Source organism: Argiope bruennichi, chromosome 9 (assembly GCF_947563725.1).
Source record: "Argiope bruennichi chromosome 9, qqArgBrue1.1, whole genome shotgun sequence".
NCBI lineage: Eukaryota > Metazoa > Arthropoda > Arachnida > Araneae > Araneidae > Argiope > Argiope bruennichi.
In genome coordinates, this window is record NC_079159.1 from 54,095,813 (window position 1) to 54,113,593 (window position 17,781).

Below are 17,781 nucleotides of genomic sequence, written 5' to 3' on the forward strand. Positions count from 1 at the left end.
ATAAATTATAATTGATAAGAATGGGGAAAATATTTACCTTTTCTCTCCATCTTTCTGTTTCTTTTTCGAAGACGGTCTCTAAAGTTTCATTTTCAATAACTTCATCTTGGGAAACACTCCTATCAAGAAAAAGAGAGATAAAAATGTGTTGTAATTAAAAGAGGAAGGGATTTCTTATCGAAAAAACAGACCGTCTATTAATAAACGGAAATTTTTATTTAAGGAATATATCTTGGCGAACTGGAGAACTAAGATTTTGGTATCCCAAAAGTATCTACTCATGAATAAAGGAATCGAGAAATTTTTTAAAAATTCCTTTAATAACTTATTCGGCAGTTAATTGGAACTCATCGAACTGTATAAAATATTAGAACACATTCTCACGCTATTTTTCTGCTTTTGAATCTTCATGCTGAAGTACGTATGAGACGTTTTCTCCCAAACGGCTATAAATTGGATCAATAGAAAATACTTTCTGAAAAGCTGAATTCTGTTTTTTTAATACTATTTAAGGAAATGAGATTCAAGATTAAAATAAACTGGTTTCTAGATAACTAGACTACATTCCCTACAAACGTTCTCTAAAGTTTCCAAAATCATTCACTTTATTATAAAAGCAATGAAATTGCGATCATTTTTGTAGTAATATCATGCACCATTATATATTTCCAGTTTGTTGGAAAACATTTAAATACTTCTCCCGACTATTTTTCCTGTTTTTATTGAATCCTTCATTTGCTATTTCAAGTGTTTCTTAGAATTAACAAGTACTTTTATCAACAACAAAAAAAAGCAATTCAAATATGGAGATGAGAAAATGTCCGATATGGTGATAGATTCTAGTTTACTTGTTGAGTATGAGATTAGTTTGGGGCTGTAGATTCGATTATGGGTATTGCCTCTGTCTGAAGGGCAGACGCATAATTAGTGCATACTGGGAGATATTTTGAATTCATCGCTGCGTCTGTTTTAAATTTCATGGCGATTCGGTCATTTAATGGCCTCATCACTATGGCATGGCATGGAGAGTAAATTTGCGGTTACGCAGACAGCATGAGATATTTTTCATTCTTCATACTAATTTTTCTTCTTGAAATTAAGTTGTTCTTTTATGCTTATAATCGATCTTTTCGGAATGGAAATTAAAAATTTTACACAAAAACTGTACAATGAGATATCACTCACACACCATTTTGTTTCTCAGAGTGGCGTTGATTATGTGGATTCATGTTATATCTTGGTAGAAGGGATGTACAAAACTATAGATTTCAGCCTTTCACTGTACGAGATTGAAATGCTAGATGTGTCTCAATAAGGCCTTTATCGTCGAAATTCATTTTATCATCTTTGAAACTACTTCTTTCCTATAGTGATGCTTTTAATTTGTATGAATTAAGAACAAAATATATTGGTGAGATAAAAAAAATAAGTTCATATTTGGAAAAAATTGATACTTCTAATTAGCTGGCGAAAAAGTTGAATGTTTGGCGATTAAATCGACCCATGTAAACACAAAAGAGCAATTATATGTCTACCTTGCATAGATTTAGATTCTCTCATACCCTTCATGTTAGTTAAATAAACATTTGAGCACCTTTAATATGTATACATGAATTTATAAAGCAATAAAATTCTTACTCTTCCATTTTTTCTTTGTTGGATTCCGCCAGTAAATTTGGAAGCTCCATTGGATTTGTAATAAATTTTTTTAAGTCAGAAAAAAAGCTTGCTTTTTAGCAACAGTTCATAGTTTTGATTTGAATTAAATCTTACTTGCTTTTACCGGTAGTGACATTCATTTAATTATATAAGTTAGGCCTTGTACAAGTAAACCAAATCATATCGGTTGATGATAACCTTGAATATGTTGAAAAGTTACAATGGTTAACAATTAATTTAGGAAATTTTGAGATGTATGCTTGCTACTCAACTGCCTTTGTCTTTTTTTTAAAATTGCAACTCAGTAAAACAGATAAATCGCAGCATATATTTTGACTTCAAAAAAATACTTCGTTTGCTTCAATTCTTTGAAAGTATGCTTCCTCGCAACTGCAGTTTGAAAGTAAAAAAAAAAAAAAAAAAAACACGCTTAAAATTCATTGAATATGATTGTTCGCAGAAAATTTCTATACCGAAATCAAATTAGTGTTGCTGTTTATGATGGCACTTGCTATGGACACGCCCGCTGATTCCGAATTCATTGATTTTTAAGCCGGAAGAGCGCGTCTCTTGTTTTTAGTAGCGCCAACTGGTGTCAAGAGTACGATTTTAAAGGGGAGGGGACATTCACACATCTCACAAAGAGAACAGATGAAGAACATTCATGCTCGAACCGGGACTCGAAACCGCAATACCCAGATCACGTGGAAGACGCGCTACCCTTATGCCAAAGCGCCGGTAATTCAGTTAGTATTTATTCTGTATATATCATTTAAATCCATTTGATTTAGATTCCAAAAGGTTCATTTGTAGAAAATGTTTCCAATCCATACAGAAAGAGAGCAGACGGTATTTTGCAAGAAATTTAATCATTTAATGTACTTAGCAGGATTATGTCAATTTTTAATCCAATGATAATATGGGATCCTCCAAAGAAATAATACCATTCTCCTGTCTTCATTTACTTTCAGTGACCGACTGTTTAAGACGAATAGAAAGAGTCAGTTTTTTGCTCCGTTTCCAAAAGCTAAACGACCTAACAAAAATCTGTACGTTCTTAACAATCGCTAAATCAAGTTTGTAATTGTTTCAGTCACAAATATCAAATGAGTTTTGTCTCTTGTTCACAAAACATCGGATTCCCTGTTCATTTCATTATTTATTTGTTTCATTTATAACTTTTTCAAAAAAGCGATGACGAAGTTAGTCATTATGAACTTATTTTAAATAAAAATGAAACTAACTTATTTTAAATAAAAATTCATACCTGTAGAAATAAAAAATATTAAATACAGCATCTTAAAAGTATCCTATAGCCATTAGATTCGAAAAAGAATTAACTTAAATTTTCATATAGTTTGAAGTAGGGATGACGAATATTTTACGAGGGATACATTTCAAAGAGGTATTAATACTTTTCAAAGAGGGGTGTGATTCAAATCCTTGATACGATCTTACTGATGATATTTCGATTACAGGTTTTGGATCACGATAGAAAGTAACAATCAATACGATCTGACCAATGGAAGCTTTCGAACAAAACAGAAAAGGAGGAATCTGTGAATGGGTTGAAAAGTGAACGGACCGGTTATTCTTGGAATTATCGTATCATTGAATTGCATATCACTGAAATTTATCGGAGCGGTGACTTCACTGGAAAGTGTGAAGTCGCCGCTCCACTTCATGTGAGTGACCTTGACTTTCCGAAATTCGCATTTGGCGATGCACTATTCCATACAAATAGTTTTTAATTGCTTGTGAGGACTGTGATTACATATATTCTGTTTACTGCTGGAGCCATCTATTGGTAGAATATAGAACTAAAGTAAATATTTTAAAGAAATGACAATATATATTTAATTTAAATTTTTCAGAAAATGGTTTACTCCAATAAAGAAATTAAATAAACATTTTTTAAAAATCAAATTTAAGAAGTAAACTGAAATAGATAAATTAATTCAATCGCATGTTGCTTAAATTAGTAAATTAAGTATTAATTTCAATTAATAAATTTTATATTTAACACTAAGTAATAATTTTTAATTAATAATATGATTGTTAAAGCTGCCTAAGAAAAACACCGTTTTCTTTCGCTTTTTATATTAAAATAGAAAAACGATATCCCACCGGTAAAAAATTCAAACTTTGTTTATTCCATCTTGGGATTGATCTACAAGTTGCCATCTACAAAATGAGACAGCAAAAAATATTTCTTAAATAACGTTGCCATTCTAAAATAAACAAATAAATAAAAAAAAATATTAATACATTTTCAACATCCTCCCACCTTTTGATTATAAATAATAATCAAAATATAATACTATTAGTTAAACACAGTTAAGAGATTCAATAAATGGCAACGTTTTACAAATTTTCAATTAATATTTAAATATAAAAATGAAAATTAATGTGAAAATGTCCAATCAAAAACAAAATAAATCACAAGTTCAGTCTCTCTGGCAATTTAATTCTTCTTCCGGCTCTACTAAATTTCATCTCGTTGCCAGAAGTACTGTCAGAAGTTTTGGTGATGTCATTTGACTTATTCAAATCATCTGGTGTCATCGAAGTGGAGAAGTCATCAGAGGATGTTAACTCTAATGGATATATTCTTTGAATTGGTCGCAGGAAATTCTGCTGTGAAGTTTGCACTCGAACAAGTCGTACATGTCCATCTTTACCTGGTATGATTTCTGTGATACGACCTAAAGGCCAGACAAGTCTCTTTTTATTATCTGCTCCCACCATAACAATGTCACCAACAGTAACTGTACATTTTCTTGATTTTTTATTTCTCCGCTGTATGAGAGCACCCAAATACTCTGATCTGAAGCGATTTCTTAAGTCTTTAAGCACTGCTTGTCTGTATTTGAATCTATTGCTCACAGAATTTTGCTCTACAGCATCTATATCAGGAAGATTGCATTCATGCACATCTTGTATGAACATCGATGGAGAAATTGGTTTTATAGCTTCCTCTTCGCAAATGTAAGTTAGAGGTCTTGAGTTGATTACACGCTCGCAGTCTGCCAAAACCGTTATCATCTCCTCATAATTGAGACGTGCCTGTCCTAACACTTTCTTCAAAAGATCTTTTAAAATTCTAATTAATCTCTCCCACCATCCGCCCCACCAGGCAGCAGTTGGAGGATTAAACTTCCAGTCAATAGAGTTTATTGCTCCATATTTTTGGATGCGGTTCCAATCCAGTTGTTTTAAATAGTTGGCTGCTCCAACAAAATTGGAGCCATTATCGCAGTATATTGTTGTGCATCTTCCCCTGCGAGAAACAAATCTCCTAAAGGCCATTAAAAAAACATCAGTCGATGCAGCAGTAACAAGCTCGAAATGAATTGCTCTGTACACTGCACAAGTAAAAATCAGAACCCAGCTCTTCTTGTCTTTAAGGAATAAAGGTCCAGCCATATCAACGCCAGTTATCTGAAACACCGCAGCATCCTTTACTCTATTTTCTGGAAGGGGGGGGACTTATAACTTCTATGTTCTTTGAGCTATATCTTTTACACGTAATGCAATTGGCCACCACATGTTTCACCGCTTTTCTTCCATTTAGGATCCAGTACTTTTCTCTAAGTGCATTCAATAGTATCTGGACTCCAGCATGACAGTTCTTAACGTGAGCATTATAGATTAACCGCTTTACCACTTCATGATTCGGAGGAAGAACAATAGGTTTAAGAAAATCTTCACTGTCCTTGCGATAAATAATTTTAGTTTTCAAACGGATGATGCCAAGATCGTCTTTAAATACTTGTAGGGTTTTTAATCTCTTTTCTTCTTCTGGGAGAAAAGACTCATTCTGTATCATAAATAAAACCTTCATTTCTGCTTCCTGAAATTCTGTAGCGGTTAATTCACCATGCTTCTTCTCAGTTATATTTTTGCAGTTGTTCATGAAGCGGAGGATCCATGCAACAAGACGAACTATTCTATCATAGTTCGAAAAATATCTGTAGTACCAGTTTGCAACACCACAGGCTTCATTATTTGATAATATAAAAGTCGTCTTAGACTTTTCCTTTCTAATCTCTTCTTCATTCCAATCATGGTTGGTGGAACCCATAATGTTTTGAAATTCAAAAGCATTTTTCATCCATTGTGGACCACATTCCAAGCACTGATTCAAAGATAGATAATTTGCTAATCTCGCTGAAGCGTCAAACACCGGACGAATTGGAGTAGTGCTGCTGCTTAGTTTTATCACTGCACGGTGAGGTAAATAATTACCATAAGAGTTCATTTCGTTGGTAGGAACTTCCTCTATTATGTCTTCATCTAACCAATTTAGAAGAATATTTTCATATTTCTCATACATATTCATAGCTATAAGTTTTGAGGTAGTGTAGTCGAGCCTTTTCCTCGCCAAATCCAAGTTGTCGGGCAAAGGTGACTTATCATCAGACCATGGTAAACAAACCTCATATCGACCATCTTTATTAATTGTTACCGTTTCTAGAAAATGCTCCTTGGTCCGAAGATCAATCTCGTTCTTAGATTTTTTCTCAACAGGATCATTGATTCCGATTGAATCTAATTTCCATAAATTTGTGATTTCAGCTTCATTTACAAATAAGGACAGCACTGTTAAAGCCAGGTTTTCTTCCGAAGATTCTTCCTGTGGTACCTTACCCATTAAGGTCCATCCTAAGAAAGTTTCTACAGCGACAAGACCTGAAGATAAGACTTTTCTTTTGCCAGTTAACATTTTCCCCATAACGTCAGCTCCAATTAGAATATCAATGCCTTCACAAGTATCACTAATATCAGTTAGATTAATCTGATTTTCCTCTAATTCTTTTATCCAGGGACCTTTAAAAACCGGTCTAATATTGTCACAAATGATAGATTGATCCAGAACTTCAAAATTACAGCCGAAATCTCCAATCAAATTTCTCAATTTTACTTTATAACAATTATGTTTAAATTCATTAGTGATAACGCCACCAAAAAGAGAATGTACCAATTTTTCACATCGAACGGGTATATAATTCATTTCTTCAGCTACACTTTTCAAAATGTAAGATTTATGTGATGCAGAATCAAAAAGTAACCTCACAATTTTCTGTTTATTATCCGATACCAGTTTAGCTTTGAGAGTTTGAAGAAATATCTTAGGGCTGTGTTTATTAAAATTAGCCATATTAACATCTAGTGCGGGTTTATCTTCTTTTCCCTCTACAGACATCTTTTGCGAATCAAGCACATCACACATTATAGGAAAATGTTTTTTAGAACATATCAGGCATTTTAAAACTGCTCGGCATCTTTTAACTGCGTGAAATGGCGATAAACATGCAAAGCAGCATCGTTTTTCCTTGACTATTTTTTGTCTTTCCGATAGAGTCATTTTTTGAGCCGTAAAGCAATCTGAACTTGAATGCTTACCACCGCAAAAAACGCAAGATTTCTTTACATATTTATCTGCAGCAGTCGTTAACAAACCTATAGCTGTAGGTACTTTATTTCTCAAATTCTCCGAGCTATATTGTTTCTTTTTCAAAGGTCTGTATTCTTGGCCCTTTCCTAAACCGAAACCGGCTACAGCCAAACATATTCTTTCTTCTCCTTCAACTTCCGTTTTCAAAAATTGCATCAAATTATCCAATCTTCCTTTCGCGTCAGAGTTAATACTGGAAATATTACTACGATTCCAAGCCTTTAAAAATTCAGCTGGGAAACACGATTCAACCATAGGATACAAAATGGATGCACATTTATCTGTGGTTACACCTAATGTTTCTAATGCTCGTAAATATGATTCAAGCTTATCATACAAAGAAGTTAATGAAAATGTTTCTTTTGTTTGCACAGAAATAATTAATTTTAATAATTCTCTCACATATACTTCCACTAAAATATCTTCTCTACCAAAACGCGATTTTAAACCATCAATAGCCTTTTGATAGTTGGCGCCAGTTGGCGGAAAACTTTCAACAACCTCTCTAGCACGAGAACCAGAAATTGTTGCTTGAACTAGGTACTGAAATTTGTCTTCTGGTGCGATATCCTCATCTTTATGTATTTGCTCAAATTGACTCCAAAATGGGAGCCAATCTTTAATATCGTCGCCAAATTGTCTAAATTCTAATCTAGGCAGTGTAAACTTTCTCTTATAATTATTTAAATCAGCAGTAGAATTAGCAGAAAATGACTGACCTCTATTTTGAGATTGTATTCTTGCCAATTCTATTTCTTTTTCAATTTCAAGCTGCAATCTTCTATCTTCCTTTTCAGCTTCAAGCTGCAATCTTCTATCTTCCTTTTCAGCTTCAAGCTGCAATCTTCTATCTTCCTTTTCAGCTTCAAGCTGCAATCTTCTATCTTCCTTTTCAGCTTCAAGCTGCAATCTTCTATCTTCCTTTTCAGCTTCAAGCTGCAATCTTCTATCTTCCTTTTCAGCTTCAAGCTGCAATCTTCTATCTTCCCTTTCAGCTTCAAGCTGCAATCTTTTATCTTCTTTTTCGGTTTCTTCTTTTAATTTCCTTTCCGAAATAACATTACTTAAAAGTTCTTGAACGAATTCTGGATCATTCTTATATTCACAACTTTTTAAAATAAGATTTTTTAATCCAACTATCGTAATATTTTCTGATACGTCTTCTCCAATTTCAGACGCAACGTATTTCAGATCTTCTTTTTTAAAACCTTTTATTGCTTGAAACATCTTGATTTATTTTGTTTCGAGAAAGTCCTGTCGCGGACGCCAAAAAAATGTTAAAGCTGCCTAAGAAAAACACCGTTTTCTTTCGCTTTTTATATTAAAATAGAAAAACGATATCCCACCGGTAAAAAATTCAAACTTTGTTTATTCCATCTTGGGATTGATCTACAAGTTGCCATCTACAAAATGAGACAGCAAAAAATATTTCTTAAATAACGTTGCCATTCTAAAATAAACAAATAAATAAAATAAAATATTAATACATTTTCAACAATGATTGAAATAACAGATATTTGGAACAAATATTTAAAAATAACAATAGCAAAATTATTTGTTATTCAAAAAATCGTGGATTATGCATCTCTAGTTTGAAGATCTCCTTTGATAAAAGAAAGCTCGCCTGGACCTGTACAGTTTTACAGCAAACAAACAAAAAAGAAATATTATTAGGTTGGTTTTAACAGTTCGGAATAGTTTTGCATGAACAAATATATTTATTAAACAAATTACTTAAGTCTTATTGAAAAACACTGTATGCCAGGTTTCTTGTAAATTTCCTTTTTTTCCTTCTTATTATTTTGTATGTTACTTTTCTTGTAATTTAACTGTGACTTTATTTCTCTTATATTGTTTGTTTATTTTCGTTCAATATTGTTCAGAAGGTGAGTTCTAAACTACAAAACTAATTCTCCTTTAATATTTTGTTCTATTACCACGACTCAGTTTAATTATAAAGTGATAACGGTATAGATATTTTGAATAGTTTATTAAGTTTTTTTCTCTCTTGGGATAAAGAATCAATAATTAATTAGTAATTATTATACGAAGAATAGAAATTATACTCGGAAGTAATAATTTACTTCCGAGTTTCTTCATTTTTTAAACACTTATGCTTATATTAAATCGAGAATAAATGAAACAAAATTCTTCTGACTGTTTTTTTAATATTAATATTGGCTTGCTTCTCCAAATAACAAAAAAAAAAATGTATCATTATAATATTAATTTTTGAATTACCATCATTTTTTAAATGTGTTTAAACACATGTTTTTGACAGTTCGTGAATTATTTTATTAAAATAACTATCATTGCTTAAACTCCTAAAATATCCTGTATGCTTTCAGACGAATTTACGATTTTTTGTTGTTGTTAAGAAACTATTTGAATATTATGAATTTGTAAATTTTGTTTATATTTTTATGATGCAGATTATTTGCAGTCGATTTGCCAACAAATCAAGCATTTTTAGCTTTATTATAAGCAGGTAAAACATTTGTTTTTAATTAATCCACCTATGAATATAATGTTCTTGTAATTACACTAAAGTCAGAAGCAACTATGGTGCATAGGGAAAGTACCAAAAAATGACACATTAAAAACAAAAACAAATCCCTTTCCTCCCTCAAATAAAGCTTATGATTGGAAAAGCTGAGGAAGAAATTGTAGTTGCATCTAAATAATTGAAGACATTTTTACAATATCTGAAACTTTTGATGACAATTAATTTACTGATGAATCAATTCATAATACAATTAATTTCATAATATCAGCAAATTTGAAGTTGATAATTGAGCTTATTTAACTTTTAATTTACTAAAAATTTTAATTTATGCAGATAATTAAAAAATTAATTAAAAATGTTAAGAAAAAAAAGTCCAAAACATGAAAATAAACATTACCGTCTGAACTAAATTTTTAATGCTTAAAAAAGTGGAAATGTACTGAATGTTTTGTAATTAATGATATGCATTTACAGAGTCTTAGCAGAGTGTTTAGGAGAAAGATATTTGAATAAAAGGATATTTAATTAAAATTATTTACATTTTGGTCAAGCATAGAATATTTTAACTACAACAATTGAACATTACTTAACTAATTTAAGAAGAATAAAGCATACTATCTAATAAAAAATAATTGATGATTTTATCTTGAAACATAGCAATATTATCAACATGAAATACAAAACTCTTTATAAAGAGAGCAGAAAAATAATCATTGTACATTTCAGATCATTCATCTACATAAAAAATTTATTCTTTCCTAGTATAAGTCTAAAATATAAATTACCATATGTTCATATTACCATTAATGCAAAAAAAAAAAAAAAAAAAAAAAATGTAGTATCTATAATCTATATAATATCTAAACATGCCTTCCTTGGTGGAAAGAATTTATCTAAAATATTTAATAATTTTTTAGCCATTGAAGTCACATATGATTCTAATGGTAATTACAATAATTGCATATACTTAGAGATTAAAAATTATAAATTTATTCTAATTATATTGTCTTAGTAGATATAAAAAATAAACAGCAATAGAGGCTTTAACTCTGAAAATAATGAAAATTGATATTTTCTTATGAAATGCACTGTTAAGAATATCTATAGCTTTAGAAGTTATGAAAGATCTCTTAAAAAGTTAATGTACATTAAATCAGAACCTGACTAAGGCAGGGATGGGTGTATGGGGCACACATCAAAGGAGGGCCCCAAATCGAGTAGAAAGTTTATTTTATGTTTCCTTCTTTAATGAATTTTTCTTAACATTGCATTTTTAAAGGAAAAAAAAAAAAGACAGAGGGGGGCCCCAAAGAAGTTTTCCCCCTGGCCCCAATTAGGCTAAATCAGAACTTGCATTAAATGAATGCCAAATTTCAGAATGAAATTCACACACAGAAAAGACAGAAAATCAATATTCATGAACTGTAAAATCACTTATTACCTTTTAAATTGCTTAAGAGTAGAATAAAAATACTTGATTAAAAATAAGTTATTTAAGATACAATTATCTTTTTCAAGTGAAGAAAAACAAATGATTTAAAAATCTGATGAAACAGAGAAATACATTTAATTTATATTTCATTGATAAAAGTGTTGCAAATTATATTTAAAAATATTTTTAGAAAATTACAGAAAGTTAGCAGAATCCATATGCTGCTGATGAAAAATTTAGTAATTGTGCTTTGGAGCACCTGTTTTTAAAAAGTTAAATCATTAAAGTGTTTGTTTCATTTAATTTTGCATGTTTTTTTTTAATTCCCCCCCCCTTTATGAGTTGTATACCTTCTTTACTTGTCAATACTTGCATGCCTCCTTCTATACATTCTGCTGCAAAATGTGTTAATTTTAGTCACTGTAGGTATGCTTTTTCCTGGATATTTTGCAACCTATGTGTATTATATATATATATATATATATATATATATATATATATATATATATATATATATATACCATTAGAGTTTATTTGACTATATTTATAAAAAAGAAAAAAATGTTCAATATTAAAAATTGTTTTATATTATAAAATATTAAGCTTGGAAAAGTAATTAATTATTTAGTAAAAATAAAATTTTAATTCCATATTTAGATAATAGATCTGTTAATTTGTAACAAGATATCATTTTAGCTGCTCTCTAATAAGTTCATAAATTTTCTGATTAATTATCTAATTATTGATTTAAAACTATATTTAGTGATAAAGTACTTGTAAAGTGCAATTGAAATGTATGTATAAATTTCCTAATTGGTTAACTTTAAAATCTCTTTTTAATTTTAAAAAAAATTATATATATTCTTGATAATTAATTTAATTATCTGAAATGTATTATTCTGTTGATTGCTTCAGTATATCACCACTGACTTCTACAATACTTTTCTCTTGTTTTATAGAAATGTCTCTGCCTCGTTGGTACACTATACCTAAAACTGGACGCCGACCCCAAACAGAAAAGAAAGTTATATTTAAGGAAGAATGGCCTATGCTTTTAGATAACCAAGTTTCAACAAGAAGAGGGAAGGAAAAAGGTATACTTATATATAACCTATTCACATGTATCCTGGAGAGGAAATATCCTCACAGATCTAAATAATAATTTTCTTATTGTAAATATCCAGTTTTGTGTGCTGGATATGCCAATAAAATGCATCATTAGAAAAAATTATTTATTCTGAAATTTAAGGAATCAAATTATTGTTTTCCAGTTTCTGGTAGAAGATTGCTGATCAAATAAAACACCTGAGATTTCTTTCCATCTTATATATGTGATACATTATTTTTCTGAAAATAAAGTAGTAATATTACATTTCTCTCTCAAATCATTTAAGGAAGGTTTAAATTACTGTATTTAAAAAATAGAGCTTTAAAAAAAATATTGAAACCTTTAAACTATACATGGAAGAGAAGGGGTTGTAAAAATAACACTTAAAGTTTTATTTTGAAATGTTAATTTTTCCTTTTTAAAATTTTGATAGCCAAAAAATGTATTAGTTTTTAAAAAAGCAATGCTTTGAATCTTAATCCTGCAATGCAATTTTGGTTAACAACTTTTTTTTTTTTTTTTTTCAGATGTCCCATGTCTCAAGGAAACACTTGCCTTTATTACCTGTTTAAAGGATAATAACAATTCTCATGAATTATGCAAATCTCAAGGAGAAACTGTGCAAAGATGTTATCATAATCATATAGTAAATAAAATTCTACAATTCTTAAATGTTTAAAATTTTGTCTCTTTATGTGCTATAATGTTAAATTATGTATGGTGATGTGCATTTCATATGTTATTCTATGGAATTACTAGCCGCCTTTGGCGACCAGCCAGTTCCCCAATCTTAATGTTCGTTAAAATTTTAATAATTAAATATTTTATGCAATTCCTACTTTAATAGCTTCTTTATCAAAATATTTTAAAACTTCAAATTTTGACTGTCATATAATTCTCTCATAATATTATAAACGCCTTCAGTCATAAAGTAATATGTATCTCTCTAATTTTCTGTTAGTTCCCGTAGAAATTATACTATAAATTAAAGTGGAGAGGATTAATCTGCAATTAATATAATAATATTTTTTTACTGAAACAAAGTTTTTTTTTTTTTTTGTAATATGATTACTGAAAACAGTCACTGAACGTTTAAACTTTATGGGCACTAAAGAATATCTTTCCTAATTTATGTAATATTTCAAGAATTTGTCAACAAAATATTCTCAGATTCATCATGACCAGAACGATTAATTAACAATGTTTAATTTTAAATGCATCAAACACTAAGAAAATAAAACGAATCATTTAAAATAATTGGTTGAAAACAGGTTAAAAAAAACTATAAAAACGATGTACTTAAAACTATAAGCGTATACAAAAAATATATAACTAACATAAATACAATTTAATTACAAAAACATGCAACTAACCTAAAAATAATTTAAATCATCCGTTGATAATGGTTGTCATGTCAACAATCGGAACAAAATGTGCATGCGTGAATTTTCTTCGCCAGTTAAGGTAACGCAAATGCGTGAGTTTTTCTATGCCAGTTGGGGTAACGCTAAATTTTTTAAACGCTAACGCTAAATTTTTAATTTCCTTTAGTCTGTTTTATTTTAATTCAAAAGTACTTAAGAAGGAATCTGAAAGATCGATTAATTAACAATTTTTAATTTTAAATGCATCAAACACTAAGAAAATAAATAGAATCGTTTCAAATAATCAGCCGAAAAATGTTAAGCCTAGCCTCATGACTGTTGGTAAAAAAAAAACTGAAGCCGTACTCATTTGGTGGTGGGAAAAATGAAAAAATTTTTTGGGCGGGAAAGTTAGTTTTTAATTTATAATTAAAATTCTAATTAAAAATTCAAAAAAAAGGGCTATCCTATCTTTTAAGTTAGATCAAACTGCACACGGTGTGCAAATTTGATTAAAATCAGTTAAGTAGTTTAGGAGTCCATCACAGACAAACAACGTGACACGTAATTTATATATATTAAGATAATATGCTAAAGTTGACAAACTAAAATATTGATGTCTAAATAATTTTGAAATCTGAAACCAGCTATTATTAATTTGCAACATATTAGCATTACACTATAACTAATTTTTATTTTTTTACTTATATATTTTTTTTATACTGGTCCAGCTATCTATAGAGTATTAAACTTGACAACATCAGCCAGTCAGCAGAAAACACTGATCTCATTTATAAAAAAATTATTATTATAATGAATTGTGAAGAATGTAATATTTATTTTCTTTCTAACAAACGTTGTTTTAAGTGTAAAGAATTTTTTTAATGAATATAGCTTTATAATCAATATATATCAGTTTAGTATTGTCTGATTAATTTATTATTCAGTAATAAAAACATTTATTAAATAAAGTGCATTTTCAACCATTATTCTGTCCAGCAAAAAAAATTTGCTATTTGATTTTCATCATTTACGTACATTTCATAGAATTTGCTCTTTTCTGTTTTCTTATGTAATTCATTATTTCTGTTACTTTTATCATGCTATCTGTTTGGTTTTGCAGTTTTTTCATGCATAATAGTCACAACTCTTACAGTGTATATCTTGAATATTTTAAACTATTTTGCAGGCATAAAACAATTCTATCAATATGTCAATGAATGCATTTTTTTTTTTTAAATGTATTGCAAACATTTTTGAGTTGCAGTAAATGTTTGTTGTTCTCTATTACTTAAGAGGCATGCCCCATCTATATTCCTACTTGCTGCTGATTGATGAAACTATATCAAACTGAATTTAAATACCCTGATTTTTCATACTTTCCCTTTGACTTTTCACTCTGGACTACTTTGATTTTTCACTCAGACTAGTTATTAATACTACAGACATTCTAATCTGGTTTTTTTTATTACCTTTGAAGAAGCAAGTGCTGAAATATTAAAGGAATTTATATTTATAAATTTTAAAGCATCCTGTAAATTTTTTATTCCTCCCTTGAATAAGCTTTGCTTTTTATTCCTCTCAGAAACTTAATTTTCTATGTTTAATTTCTTTTGGGTAGTTGATGTGAATAATGTGTATTTCATGGCCATGTTTATTTGTAATATGCAATGTAATGGGGAAAAAAATCAAATTTAATTTAAATATTTATTTAAGTATTTGATGGTTCTTAAAGGTAGATTATGACTTCAAGTGAACCGCATACATATGTTTAGGGGTTACCAAAACTTTTGGTTGCTCTTACACCTGTTAGATTCTTCTACATAATCAAGAAAAATTCACTAACAATCATCTGAAGTAATAATTCATTATCTAAATTATTTCTCTGAATTTTTGAAAGAGATATGTTTAATTCAGTTTCTATGTTGTTCTTTTTATTATTGATTAATGAATCACTAATTTACTGTGTATTCTTACTTGTATGCACACTTACAGATTACAGATACAGAAAAATTTTGTGTGCATAAATAGGGCTGCAGAATAAATTTAAAAGATCAAAAAATATTAGAAAGAATGAAAAAATTAAAAAAGCCATGAATATATATTATTGAAATTAAATTATTGGTGTTTCTTAAAGATTTAATAATGGTATTTTTTTTTAGTTAAAATATGTTTTAAGAAACTAAAAAACAATAAAAGGGATGATGAATCTTTTAGATTCATCTTCTTAGCAGAACTTTCTCATTATGTCCGGATGTAATTATTCAAATATGAATGCTTAAACAACTGAATGAGACAAATATCAATGTGTAAAACCTACAAATTTGTTTTTCAAGTAGGAAAAGGATCTAGATATGCAAAAAATAACATGTGCTTTAAAAAAATTAATATGCAATGTGTATTATTTAAGGCTAATTTATAATGCTTAAAATTTGTATATATATATATATATATATATGCATTGCCACTTTTTAAATTAAAAGAAATTGCTCGTTAGAATTTTTCATTTTTTAAATCAATTTTTGTTATTTATCCTTTACAATCATTTATTTCTTTATTTTGTAGAAATTTCAAGAAGAAATGAAGCACAAGAAGAAAACTGCTGGAGATTTCATGCCTGAAATCAGTGCCAAGAATATGGATCCAGTTCAATTAAATAAATTTTTGTCACATTTTCCACATAAGTTAAAGAAACATTAAATATCTAGTGTTTGTAAATATAGTGAGATATTAATAAAATCAAATTTGTTTGTGTCATATTTTCTTTGATAATTCATCTAAAATCCTTTATTCTTAACTTTCATTACCATTATTCAGAATTTCATTTAATCAAATATTCACTAAATTTCTTGTTAAAAAATCTCCAGCTGAATGTGAATACAACATACGGATTAAGCTTAGCTAAATAGAAATTCATTTATAATATTTAAAATGTATCTAATAAACTCTTTTTGCCCTCAGGCTTAGATCAGGTGGATTGGATTGCTTTAAATATTTTTGAAGTTAATTAATTATAAAAAGTACTTTAAATATTTTTTTTATTTGTAAGAAATGAATAATTAAAAATGATTATGTCAATTCAAATTTAAACTCAGAATGTTGCATTTGGAATATTTTTTGATATTTTATGTTTTCTTTGGGCCCAGTTTAAATCTAATTCCATTGATAACTTTTCATGGTCCATGGACTTTATATTTGGCCACTTTTTTGAAATAAAACCCCATTCTCAAACCTATGATCTTACATGATAACAAACTAAGACTTTTTTAATACATTATCTAAAGCCAAGTTTCTCTACAGTTATGTTCTACAGTCAGTGGTATAGGTGCATAACAGAGTGCCCAGGATAAATATCAAAACTGTGATCTTCCCTCTCTGTATATATATTTATATATCTTCTGTATGTATTAGAGTTTCAGTTTCTGATATTATGCTAAAGAATGAATCAGCTTTTAAATATTTCATATTATAGCAATCTCATAAAAGAAATTTAAACAGATAATTGATGCGATTTTTAATTAAAAAGAATATTTAATATTTTTCTGACAAAACAAAATTGTTGATACTTTCCAAAGCATATCTTTGCAAACCTGGATTTTCAACTATTTTATTAATTCAAAATGAATTAAGTGTATGGCTTAACTTGCTTATGCTTGAAATTAATATAAATAAAGCCTGGCATTTAAAATATGGTTATAATGAAACAGGTTCATCTATCGCATGAAATTTAAATCATTAAATATGACCAATTATTTATAGCAACATATAACTAATATAATTTTATGTGATTAAAAGTTTTACTAACAATAATTGATTAATGTAAATTCAAAATGTTTGATTCTTTGATTATAAACACTTCATTTAGGAATGCATTGATTCTTAATTTGAAAATGTTTTTATGATAGTACATAAAAAGCATAGGATTCTCATCCATATATTAATTTAAAGTAATTGAAAAACCTTATTCTAAAACATTCAGAAGTCAGTGGTATGTTAAGTATGCAATTCTAATGTTTTAAAACTCACTTTGATATAAAAAGTTCAGAACAGCTTCATATCTTATAGCATACTGTAATTATTACACATGTTTAATATTAAATAATAAAAAAATCAGTTTATGTGCACATGATTTAATTATTCTAAACAATATGCTATTCAAGTTTAATGTATCCATAACTATGCATTTCAAATGTAAAGGTGATTTTTACTTATGTTTATTTGTATTCCTTCTACTTAGTGGTAAATACTGTTATG

The 17,781-nt window shown here is 28.9% G+C and overlaps 1 protein-coding gene across 1 annotated transcript; it reads left to right on the forward strand.

The window, feature by feature from the left end:
• Positions 1–8,726: 8,726 nt before the first annotated feature.
• LOC129984459 (uncharacterized) lies at positions 8,727–16,282 on the forward strand. The gene is made up of 4 exons (XM_056094346.1): positions 8,727–8,791; positions 12,015–12,149; positions 12,691–12,809; positions 16,093–16,282. The coding sequence occupies exons 2-4, from the start codon at positions 12,017–12,019 to the stop codon at positions 16,225–16,227; spliced, it is 387 nt and encodes a 128-aa protein (XP_055950321.1). The 5' UTR covers positions 8,727–8,791; positions 12,015–12,016; the 3' UTR covers positions 16,228–16,282.
• The last annotated feature ends 1,499 nt before the right edge of the window (positions 16,283–17,781 follow it).

Excerpts from the sequence above, each read along its gene's own strand:
- LOC129984459 (XM_056094346.1), top strand. The coding sequence starts at position 12,017 with ATGTCTCTGCCTCGTTGGTACACTATACCTAAAACTGGACGCCGACCC. Across the intron at positions 12,150-12,690 it reads AAGAAGAGGGAAGGAAAAAG|ATGTCCCATGTCTCAAGGAA; the intron begins GTATACTTATAT and ends TTTTTTTTTCAG. Across the intron at positions 12,810-16,092 it reads GATGTTATCATAATCATATA|AAATTTCAAGAAGAAATGAA; the intron begins GTAAATAAAATT and ends TTTATTTTGTAG.